General features: G+C 41.8%; 2 protein-coding genes across 5 annotated transcripts; both read right to left on the bottom strand.

Moving 5' to 3' along the window:
- Positions 1-12: 12 nt before the first annotated feature.
- lrrc39 (leucine rich repeat containing 39) lies at positions 13-3565 on the bottom strand. 3 transcript variants are annotated; one of them, XM_018726845.2, is made up of 9 exons: positions 3551-3565; positions 2991-3136; positions 2765-2870; positions 2035-2191; positions 1770-1906; positions 1533-1678; positions 980-1132; positions 231-376; positions 13-108 (listed from the first exon to the last, which is right to left on the bottom strand). In XM_018726845.2, exons 1-9 carry the CDS (start codon positions 3557-3559, stop codon positions 35-37), a joined length of 1074 nt encoding a protein of 357 aa, XP_018582361.1. In that variant the 5' UTR covers positions 3560-3565; the 3' UTR covers positions 13-34. The 3 variants fall into 3 exon arrangements, with proteins under 3 accessions (XP_018582361.1, XP_018582360.1, XP_018582362.1); XM_018726844.2 differs by having other exon boundaries at positions 30-376; positions 980-1210; XM_018726846.2 differs by having other exon boundaries at positions 30-376.
- dbt (dihydrolipoamide branched chain transacylase E2) lies at positions 3127-12028 on the bottom strand. Of its 2 annotated transcripts, XM_018726842.2 has the most exons (13): positions 11925-12028; positions 11419-11523; positions 10310-10430; positions 10129-10204; positions 9397-9578; positions 8468-8595; positions 7086-7338; positions 6698-6864; positions 6510-6587; positions 5971-6162; positions 5817-5888; positions 5458-5673; positions 3127-3207 (listed from the first exon to the last, which is right to left on the bottom strand). In XM_018726842.2, exons 2-12 carry the CDS (start codon positions 11467-11469, stop codon positions 5506-5508), a joined length of 1488 nt encoding a protein of 495 aa, XP_018582358.1. In that variant the 5' UTR covers positions 11470-11523; positions 11925-12028; the 3' UTR covers positions 3127-3207; positions 5458-5505. The 2 variants fall into 2 exon arrangements, with proteins under 2 accessions (XP_018582358.1, XP_029110866.1); XM_029255033.1 differs by lacking the exon at positions 3127-3207 and having other exon boundaries at positions 4652-5673.
- Between the last annotated feature and the right edge of the window lie 123 nt (positions 12029-12151).

The following is a 12151-nucleotide window of genomic DNA, read 5'->3' as shown; positions in this document are numbered from 1 at the left end:
AACCAGCAGACGGGGGAAGCCCAAACGTGCAATATCATTGTGTTGATGTTATCTCTGGTCCTGCCTCGATGGTCACATTTAGTACTGAAGTGTAATTTGGCTGGGACTCTGGGGGGGAAAAATAATTTAACAGAATGAGTTTAAAATTCTAAAGCAAAACAGTTTTCGTCATGTAAAAGGTGTATGTTTCTACCTCCGATGCACACAATGAACATTAAGCACAGCATAACCTCTTTGTCGAGCTTCCTGGATGTAGGCGTGCATGAACTCTATTCCAAACATCTCTCTGTCATCTTCCTCTTCGTCTTCTTCGGACGTGTCCGGTTTGGCAAGTGACACATCTAACGTCAGAGGGTTGTCTCTAAAGTTGACAAATCTGAAGGTACACCATGAAATACCAGGGACTAAGTTTAAGCAGAATAAGTTTTGTTTTAGGTATTCTGAGAATTATTACTATTCAGTTTCACCGTGCTTTTTGTCCTGGAGAATCTAGGTTTGGTGTTTTTACCTCCAAATGTATTTGGAATTGTGGTTGGACCTAATGTCCTTCCTGTCATCAGCCCTCACCATTTACCCTGGGACCGAGTAACCAGTGGCCGCTGCTGCTACAGACAATTTAGTGTCACCAATACACCTGACCAGTGGGAGGAAACTGGAGTGGAGGAATGGAGGAATCCCACATGAACACGGGGAGAACATGCAAATCCATGCAGACTGAGCAGGGATCAAATCCACATTCTTTTGCACCACCCAGGAGCTATGAGGCGCCAACGCTGCTTTCTGTGCCACCATGCCGCCCTTAGGTGTTCTGAAAACCTTGCAAATATTTATATTTTTGTTGTTAACTCAGAATTTTTTTCATTTAAAAAAAATAATGCCGTTTGGTCCTGACTTGAAATTGTGGTTATTTAGAGTAATAGTTCTTTCAGGCTAGTTTCTTGGCTGTGGCCTTGTATAAGAGGATTGGGGAATGGGTCACCTGAGGTTGCTCATTCCCTCCATCAAGGCAGGAATGTCACGCAGTTTGTTGCTGCTGAGCACCAGCGTTTCCAGGTTGGGTATACGGCTGATGTTGTCGGGCAGGTGCTCAAGCTCGTTCCTCTGAAGCCACAGTGTGTGCAGCTTCTCCATTCTGGTGTAGGCAGAATGTAAACAGTCAGTGTCACTTCGCTCCAGCTGAGGGCTCAGCTCCCTTAATGCTGCTGGCCACCTGTGGAATTTCGTCAGAGGATGTCATGTATTATTTTTATTTTTTAGTGTTTAGCTGGGGAAACTTATAGAGTGCTACACTCACTAAACTCCCTTCAACCATTCACCCGTTTACACAGCAGAACAACATAAGATGCACAGACACACATACACAACGGGCAGTTTACAGTCGCCAATTCACCTGAAGCACATCTTTGTACTGTGGGAGAACCCTGCGCAACACAGGGACAAGATGAAAGCTCGATACATTGAACTGAATTCAAACCCCAGAACCATGGTGGCCAGCTGGAATTGGTCTATAGTGGGGAATGATGCTGGCATACCTGTGGATGTCATGTGGTAGGTACTGCAGCATGTTTCCACCCATGTCCAGCCACTCCAGGGCAGGAAGATCAACCACACACTCAGGGATCGTGGTGAACTGGTTCATAGAGAGATCCAAGTGATAGAGCTTCTTCAGTTTGCTCAGCTGAGGAAGGGAAAATTGGGATCATGAGTTTGCGAAGGCCCCGCTCAATGTGCAAAGAATGCAAAGAGCAAGGCAGCACCGTGCGAAACACCTGCGCAGGCAACTCGTCCAGGTCCCTGTTGACTGCCAGCTCAAGCTTCTCCAGATTCTCACAGCAGCACAGCTCCTCGGGAATGCTGTTCACCCGGTTGTAGCTCATGAGCAGCTCTCTCAGCCTGGTCAGCTTACCTGGAGGAGGTGGAACATTGGCGATGCCTTGTTTTCTTAACCAGTGTGAAGTGTTACTAGAGGCATATATTTGTAACCTGTGTCAGAAGTAATGAAGACAAACAACCCCCCACATCCACTAAACTGACCAATCTCCTTGGGAATCTCTGAGATGGCGTTGCGGGACAAGTCGAGCACTATGAGATTCTCAAAGCTGGCAATGAAGTGTGGGATCTTCTGCAGGCCTGTCCGGTGCAGCTGCCACTCCTGGACCTGACAGAGCTGCACGAGCACCGGTGGGAGGGTCTGACAGATGGAGAACAACAGGGAGCAGAGAGAGTTGGTTCTCAAACCGTATCCTGGCCTGCTGATGTACCTCTGGGTTTCCTAGCATTTCATGAAGGAGAGTACTGGATGGAAAGGCAAAGTTAGATTACATTAACATTTATAAATCCGTTTCACAGATATTTTTATCCAAACTGCTTACAGGAGTTACTGAGTAGAATTTAGCAGGAATCTTTTCCCAAGGTGACTTACAATGTTAGGTACTCTATCATTTACCTAATGTAGCCAGGCATAGGCAATATGGGGAGTTTAGAATCATCAGTTCACCTGAAATATGTTTTTGGACTGTGGGAGGAAACCAGAGCACCTGGAGAAAACCCACATGGCCACAGACAGAATACGCAAGCTCCACACAGACTGAGCTGGGTTCGAACCCATGTCCGAATGCACAGCCCAGGAGGATAGACAGCGTGCCATCATGACTCAACCAATCTTTTGAAATAAAAACAGCAAAGTGTTGCTGTCAAAGGATAAAAAACATGGTATTTTAATGGGAAGACTTAATTAGTAGTAAAAGATATGTTAGTACAGTACCTTCCATTCCTCTCTTTCTATCCTTAAAATGACTCTCCCATCCTCTGTCACCACCTTCTCCTTCAGCTTGGCCAAGGTGATCCGGTCCTCCCAGGCATGTTTCAGCCTGGTGTGAAGCAACAGAGCGCAACTCACTGTTTGTTTACCGTGGTTTCAGAAATGGACCCCTTTCGTGTAACTACATGAATGTTCCAAACTGAAACTGGTCACAGCTGAGCCCTCTTACCTGCCCACAGCCACCTTCTCCTTCAGCTCTGTCTGCTTCTCCAAGTCCTCTTTGCATTTCTTTATCCTGGTCTCCCAAAGAGCTTTGATGGAGTTCACTGTCCCGAAACACACCGCCAGCCCGGTCATGGCGACCCCACCCCCTCCCTTTCAAACGCGGAACAAAATCCAAGCCTGAGTGACCACACAGAGCAGAGTCCTCTGGCAGCTGACTATTTCTGTGGTAAATCAACACAAACAGAAGAGACAGATGGCACAAATGCAGTTTATTTATGAAAAAAAGATGAGGGTCTACTACTAGCATTTTTACACCTTCTAACTCAATTACCATCAAAGACAGACATTTTTTGAAGCCTACATTTTTTTTTTTTATCAAGGACCAGACATAGTATTAAAGTTCAATTATAAAATCAGTATAACAGTATAATATGCCATTGACATTTCTTAGTCTTTTCTCAGACATATTACTATATGACTCATGTAGGACACCTCACACTACTTTGAAACAGACATGGGTTCCATTGTCATGTGCTACCAACATAAACAGTCACTGGAACTTACCGCACTCATGTCAAGAGATAGTCATCCCTGGCGGCAATCTCATCAGGCAAGTGGAATAGTGTTTGTACAGCCTATGTACAACTCTTTAAATCATGTATTTTCATTACAATCTCCTTTCTCGTTGAGAATTAATGTCACACATTAGCCCTTTGCCTTTACGTGTCTGTCAGTGGTGTTCTTTAATGAAATGCAACACTGGAGGGGGTGTAATTTTAGCTCAGGGACCAGTGGCACTGAGAATAGTGTGGGTCACATGCCGCAATCTGGCTCAGCGTCAGCTTTCTACCAGCGGAGTGCACCTTCAGAAGACCACGTAGTGGCAGGGAACACGTGATAACCACTTTCGGTATTGTCCTCTCATCCTGTGATTGGAAGAGAGCCTCGCAATAGGTGAGATGAGCGCACACACTTCAGGCCAATTGCACGCTGCAAAGTCTTTTAAATGCATAACAGCATCGTCACAGATTTTGAAACAATAACAGGACCCCTTGTCTCCATCTCCACCTTTATTTAGCTGACCCTTTTGTATAAGGTGGTTTACAATGTTAAACTTTACAATTTACCCATCTATAAAGTGGGGTAGCCTCAATTCAGTGTAAGTACCTTAATCAAGGGTACAGTAAGACCGCAATTCAAACTAAGAACATTAACCTTGTACTATACTTTATACTCTTCTGTCTGTATATAAGAAATTAGAACAGTAAGATAAAAGGATGGGGTGATGGCTTAAAATGGCTATTCCTCATGCTCCTTTCATGGAGAGTGAAAATAAGGCAAAGCTGAAACGGTTTGCATTGTAATTAAGATCTTGGTGCTGTATGACTATTTCATTAACCTTGTTCAAAAAGGTAAACAGGTCCCTGTCACTATGTGTATACAGATCACAGTTGCTTGTTATAAAAGGAACTGTCTATCCAAGCAGCAGCCTTTCCCCAAGACACCTCTATTTCAAGCAAAGCCTTTTCAATAATGAGCTTTCTTATACTAATATAGATAAGGGAAATGTGTTCATGCATGTCTGGTAATGTAATAAAATTTCACAGTACAAGTAGTCTTATTTCATGTATACAAAACATAAGAATAAACACAGGTAGAGCACACCACAATTTTATTAAAAGTTTTTCTTTAGTCTTCCCCAGCCACACTACAAACGGTGGAGTGTAACCAGCGATTACAGGTTGTTAGGTCAACAAACCAAGTGGAACCAGGAAATACTTTCCTAAATAATAAAAATAAATACTAAGTGCCCACTATCCCTAAAGTACACAAATAGTCACATTTAGCTTCCTTTCAAATAAATGGCTTAAAACTAGAAAGAAAGGAAAGACTCCAAGATACAAAAAGCAGCAAATCAAAATCAGACATGAAAAACCTACCTTCCGTTGTGACATTTAGAGGACCTTTAAAGAAGGTAGGCAACAACCCCCAACCCAATACTTTTTCACACTTGTTCTGCTCAGTACAACATCGAGCCCCCATTGTCCTCATGAAGTTCTGCTTGGAATCACTGCTTTTCATATTGCTTAGAGTGAAGCATGTATTATTTGTATTAGGTTTGTATTAGTCACGTTGCATCTCTACTCTGATTTCTGTGTGATTTCCCCAGTATGTTTTTCACCCACAGGCCGCATCTACCACACATGCGGACCCTGTCAATATGTAAGGCAATTACAAGGCTTATTTTAAAACTATTCTGTAGACTACAATTCTGTGGATATGGATAAGGTTCTGATGTCCTTGTTTTTTGTTAACATCCATATTAATGCCAAGACTGCTACAGGAAGTGACGGACCCAAAATAATTCACTGACTGCAAGAACCAGAAAAAACTGAGTTCCAGCCACATTTTTCCAAAAAACAAAAAAAGAAAGAAAGAAAAAAAAAAAAAAAAAAAACCAACCCTCTAACCTCCACATGGTCACCTCCATTTTGCCTCTGATCAAATCAGTACTTCACTCATTTCAGGTCTAGCACCATGGTAGCAGGATTCTCCAGGTAGGACTTCCAGAGGTTGGAGAAGCGGCACATGGTGGCCCCATCAATGAGCCTGTGGTCTGCAGACCAGCTGACATTCATGACATGAGCTTTCACCACCTCATCTCTGGAATTAAACCTGGGAAGCACCTGGAGGGGATTGACACACAAAGGATGTTTTTCCCCACTGTCTGATGGTACCTGAAGTTAGAATCTATGGCTTGTTCATATTTCCTCAGGAATAAACCCTAAATCATGAACATCTTGATTTTTAATAAATCAATATCACAAACCTGGATTTTCCCCAGTGCTCCAATAGCTACTTCAGGAGGCAGGATCACAGGCTTTGCATAGGTACCACCAATCTAACAACACATCAAGAAAACATTATAAGGATGAGGTTTTCATTCAATAATCTCACAATTCCCCTTTTCAGGCGGTGCTCACTGAGCCAATGTTGGAGAGGGTGAAGGTCCCCCCTGTGAGATCGGCAGTGCCCAGCTGACCAGATGTACCAAGGGCCTGTAGGCGATTGAGCTCCACAGCAATGTCAAAGACACTCAAGACCTGCACATTCTTCACATTGGGCACCAGCAGGCCCTGTGTTGTGTCCATGGCCAGGCCGATGTTGTGTGCTGCCTGGAAAACACCACACCAACTAGTTTTCATCCACCTCAGATTATTCTTCTGCCTCACTTTTTAAGTTACTGAACAATTGGCATAGCACAAAGTCAGTTTACCAGCAGCATCAACTACTGTATACGGCAATGTGCTTTAACTGGTATATTTTCTTCATTTTGAAACTAATTTAATCTAGTCTTTGCAGAATGATCTTATGATACAAAAGCCAGGGGATCTTTCCAAGAGAATCTATAAGACATTGTTTAGAAATGGTGAACTTTCCATACATCTTCCAGTCCTTGAAATCACCGAGCTGGCAGAATTCCAGCAGCCATCCTGTTGTAATGAATGACTGCAGAACTTACTTTATAGGTGATGTTCTGGCATTCTTCATCCACAGAAGCATTGAGGATAGGAAACTGCAGGAGGCCCAGTGAAGCAGCCTGTTTGCACAGAAACATTAATATTCATTTAAGTCTGTGACCAGAAGAGGAAACTTATTTGACTTGATGTTTCATATGGTGTCTTAAGCATATCAATGTGTATTAGATACCTTGATGAAGAATGGCATGTAGCTGAGCTTGACACCACGGGATTCAGCCAGTTCCTTCAACTCTAAGCGTAAGCGCACCAACTTGGTCATATCCACCTCATCACAGTAACCAAAGTGTGGGATCTTCAAAGCTGCAGTCATGGTTTTCACCATTGCTTTATGGAAACCTGCCAACAAAAAACAGGGATCAAAAACTGAACAAGCTACGAATGAGTAAAATATATATCAACATATTGGTTACTGGGACTAAGTATCAAATGGTAGCTCACAGATCACTTGTAGCATAAGGCCCTGTTGGACTACTGTTCTGACAAAGATGTCAGAAAGCAAGTCAGTTTTTACTTTCAGACAGACTCCTTGGCCATTGAAGTTTGAGGATCTGCTTCACCTTTGAGAGGCTCAGTACGGTCCTTGCCAGTGAAGACAGGTCTCTGGATCACAGGCTGGGCAGGACTAGGTTGGGGAACCTTGTCTTTAGGCCCTACTGCTGAAGGAACTGCTGCAGCTGGAGGTGGTGGCTGGATCTCATGGTAAGGAGAAGGTGGAAGGATGGCTCCTGTCTGTTTGGACAGGTAGTTAAGAATGTCCTCTTTCAGGATGCGTCCATCTTTTCCTGTCCCCACTACCTCACTTAGCTTTATCTGAGGAGAAACAATGGGAAATTTAACAAGACAGAGTGAAGAGTACTGAGCACAGGGAACTATGGATAATTCAGTAACTGATAATGGCTGCCTATATTACACTTTGACACCAAGGCAGCATTAAAATATTTTTCTGTATGTTAACACATTAAATGTGTACCTGTAACACAAACATTTAGCTTTAGCAGAAAGAACTTCAGCAAGTTCAGGAGGATGAAACGATAAAAGCAATAGTTTCAAGCAGTATAGTGTTAATGCTGAAAGCACGATAATGAAAGAAGGCATTCACTTTTTGGACATTTCTGTAATTCCCCAGTGCTTTTGTGATAGTCAATACACTTTCCTAAACCTGGTCTGTGCTCAACCTATCCCCCACATACATAAACCATGAATACCAAAACAGGACTTCCACAGCAGTCAGTGAGAAGCTGTTCTTATATTAGATCTCCTTTAGCATGGGGGGAAAAAAAAGGCACAGAAATGAATGCCCTGCTTGTAGAAATGGTTTCAACTAAGAAGAACAAAAAAAAACATCTCTCTATGTTAACTCAATTCACAGCCAGGAGAAGTCAGCTGTGGCTCCCCCACCTCATCACAGCCTTCTGTAGTGTAGGATCTATACAAACCAACCCACAGTGAACCTCTCAAACTCTATGTAGTTACCATGTCTGATTCTGTAAACCAGAACAATTCAGTTTTCCGAGGTCATACAGATGGCAGGTTGTTTTCAAATTAGCTCAATCTGCCTTCACTGTAACTCTGACTACAATGCACTATTAAAGTTACACTGAATGTTTGTGGTCATTTTCTTTATGAGGATCTATTCACTCAACACTAATGTAACACACTTGTAAAAGAATTTAAAAACATCAAAACATTTGATTTAATATGATTTTAAATGATACACTCAATCAAAATCCTAAGAAAGGCTGAGAACTAGCTCTGAAAAACCAGCATAAGCTCACTTTATTGGAGGCAAGAACCAAGACTGCCCACTCCCAAGGCAAAGAGATATCCAAATCTGTGTGGTTTGATGGAGTTGTGAGAAAATGAAAAACTATTCTGTTTGGTGTCCTTGTATTAGAGTTGTAAACACGCCACAGTCAGTGCTGGTGCAAATATCACTTACATTGTTCTCCATGGCCAGGCGGCGCACAGCGGGAGTGGCCTGGGTCTTGTGGCCCTTGATTTCTTGATGGGTGTGTTCTTCATGTGACATGGCTGGTGTTTCCACCACATCCTTCTCTGGGGCTCCATCTGTAAACAAGAGTGACAAACATGAGGACAGGTGGTAGTTTAGTGGCTAGAGCTGGTGCCTTTGGACACAAAGGTTGCAGGTTTGAATCTCAACTCCAGCTGTTGTAGCCTTGAGCAAGGTACTTACCCAAAATTGCTCCAGTAAAATTACCCAGCTGCTTAAATGGGTAAATAATTGTAAAGTAGATTAACACTAAGACGCTTTGGGGGAAAGCATCAGCTAAATGTAAAAAAAGAAAATGCAGAATGCAAGTGGAGGATGCCATTCAGTAACATTGAAGAGAGAAAATATAAACTCTTGCACACAAAAAGAGGCAGGGGGGACCCCTTCATAAAGCTCCCTGAAGTTGCCCCAAAAGAAAAAAGGCGTGTATAAAAAGAGAAAAAGGGACATCTGAATAAGTTATCTAGCAATATCTTACTCCGCAATAAGATGAGGACACTACTTTTGCACATAGTACAAGTAAAATGCTTGTGTACAATTGTTGGAAACAAGAGCACTATAAAACACATAAGGTTGACATGTCTTCCAAGCTTTTCTGTAGCCATTCCTAGAGATGTAGGAGACACTTCTGTCCAGTTTGCCCACTTTGACCAATGAATTTCAGATGGTACTGCAAGTCAACCCTTTAGCATTATTTATCATTAAATTCTGAGTTCTAAAATACACAGATTCTTGAGGAGCTGGTGGTGCAAAAAGTCTACATAGCACCCTCAACCTCTTTTAACCTGTTAAACACACGATATATGTGCAAATTGGTAAATAACAGTACATAACTCCATACTGATAGCATAACATACCATGGGCTGCGTCGGTTTCAATGTCAACAAGTGGCGTTCCCACCAATGCAATGGAATCCACATCGTAGTATAGCTTACGGATTACTCCATCATAGCGGCTGGTGATAGTGACTGATGCTTTGTCACTCTGTACCTCACAGATGCTGTCAAACTGAGACACCTTGTCACCCTCTTTGACATACCTGACACAAAGAACAACAAACTGATTAATATATGTAACAGAATTCATATAAAACACAAAACAGTTCAATTACAGATGCCCAGAAACACTTTTTATTGATTACTTCTTTTTCTTAGCAGTTTCCTTGTTTCTCAATTATACTGCAGTTCTAGACTAACATATTATATGTCCTTGTTATTAAAATGTTACTGCACATAACGTTCCAAAATAGGAAGCGTGATATTGATCAGACACCTTGAAAGAACAGAGACACCTCTATTCTGCATTGCTCAATGAGAACCTGCTGAACAGCACTGATACTCTAAGGTTACTCTAAGACACTGTAGCATTACACCTCTTTAACAGGAAGTGAATTATATTCCTCAGTGGCGTTTGTGAACAAACCACAAATGGATATAAAGATGTTTTGGGCAAAAACAAAAGTTATTGTCTACAGTGCCATCTGTAGAAGATTACAGGTAAGACACTGTCCCTAGAAAACTCCAAAAGGCAATTTAAAAATAATACATAAAAAAAAATAAAAAATAAAAAAAAACACATTGGAAGCACACCATTCTTTGACCGTCACCTCCATGATGCCTTCACCAATGTCAGACAGTTTAAACTGTAAGACTGGGCCTGCTCTACCTGAAGAGAGAAAAAGACAACATGCTCAAGACCATTAACATTTTTACTGGGTAACAATGTTTTTACAGACATGATATGAAAATATTTTCCAAGAAGGACACTCACCATAGCTGGTTTTAAAATTCCTACATTGTGGGTAAATAATACGAGAAGATGAACAGAGCAAAAATACTGGTTTAACCACCTTCACTCTGGAGCAGCAGTGTTTATAATGATATGTGGAGAACTACAACAAAAACAGCAGCAAAAAAAAATTAATCTCTTGCTTAGGTAATGCTTTTATCCACACTGACACAGTACTTATTGATGCAGCAGCCCATTCTTACTGTACCAATTCAGAGAAAGTATCCTGATCAAGTGGAATATCGGAAGAGATGGATTCAAACTAATGACCTTTGGGTTTCCATGTCCTCAAGCACTACGTTTGGTTAGTCTAATGCAGACGCCCCCAGTGGTGCTCATCATCATCATCATCATCATGATCATCACAAGACTTAGCATTTTGCCAATTTACACAGCTCGGTGTTCTAAATGTCATTGTTCAGCTTGGCTATCTTTGCTGAGGAGTGTATCCTGAAGGTTAGAGGTGACACCTGTCATATTGTCACAGTAGCCCTTCCTTCCTGCTCATGATTCTGACAGCCTGAGCTGAGTTGTGAAAGAACACTGTGTTTTGTTCCTAATGCTCATCTTTCTATAATCATTGCACTTAAGATGTTGATGCTTTTTCAATTATTTCTCACAGCACCTAAGAATTATTTGAAAGTAGCTTAAGTGAATGGCAATACATGGCTACCGGCTCCTCTCAGGAATGCCTGTGACGGAGCTTAGGAATTTCAAAATTTACAGCTCAGTTGTTGTGTATCTGATTCACACCGATTGAAACACTACACTGTCTGAAGTAATTCACCAACGCATGTCACAAGGTTCTTATCCGTCCATTAAGACACAGCAATCGTGCGTATATTGAACAATACGATAAGTATCCTGCGAAGCCCACAGTTCACCCTCCCTTAGCTGCGGGGCTGCATCAGTTTGATTCATAGCTAGCTTTTAGCCTATTAGCTAACTAGGCAACTGCTCTTCAAAATGACTTTCCAACCTTGTAACTGTACACTGAAGATGACACGGTTAAGTCATGAATTTGAATCAGCTGCTGCCCCAGAACACTGCACACAACCGTAGCAAAATGTAACAAATGCATACAGGCCTACCAGATGCCGCATAAAAGTGAATGAACCTCTTAACGTTGCAAAAGCCGCCATCTTTATTCCAAACACTTGTCTGAGCGGACGTGACGAAAGAGTTACGCCTCCCCCCTAAAAGCCAATCAAAAAGCCGAATTTGAAGGGAAGCTCTATCTACTCTGGCTTTAAGTATCTGTGTGAAGGAGAAAGTAAGAGAATCACTAACTCTATAGAAATTTAAAAAAAATAAACTGCGAAAAGTAACTCGTAAACGGGGTACACGTATTTATAAGCATGTGACCAAAACAACTCTACTTTTCGCAGTTGCGAGAACATTTTTACAGGCCAAATAAGTAGGAAAACTGCGCTCCTTTGTGTGGAGAAATATATAATTATATCTATGCACAGAAGCGACACATGACCCACCAAAACACCGTTCTCCCTACACACGTGACAACTCCAGAAATTTTCATTTTTTCTTTTTGAAGGCACTGATGTTTTTTGACGCTTTAGTGGCATGCTTTTGTGCTTACCGTCGTTATAGTTTACAGTAATTCTCCCAAGTAACATCCAAAGAGACTCAATAAAACACAGGCAATGAGTGGTAATACTGTAGCAGCAACATTAGTAAACAGCTTCCAACAACTGTAGACTAATACATAAATATCGCGAGATTACAGAATGAGAAGAGAAGTAGGGGGTAGCGAGGGGAAAACACGGTGTACTGATTTGTAGTTAATAAAAAAACAGTAAAAAATGA

This window comes from Scleropages formosus, chromosome 9, assembly GCF_900964775.1.
Source record: "Scleropages formosus chromosome 9, fSclFor1.1, whole genome shotgun sequence".
NCBI classification, from domain to species: domain Eukaryota; kingdom Metazoa; phylum Chordata; class Actinopteri; order Osteoglossiformes; family Osteoglossidae; genus Scleropages; species Scleropages formosus.
This window is presented reverse-complemented; position numbering and strand designations above follow the sequence as displayed.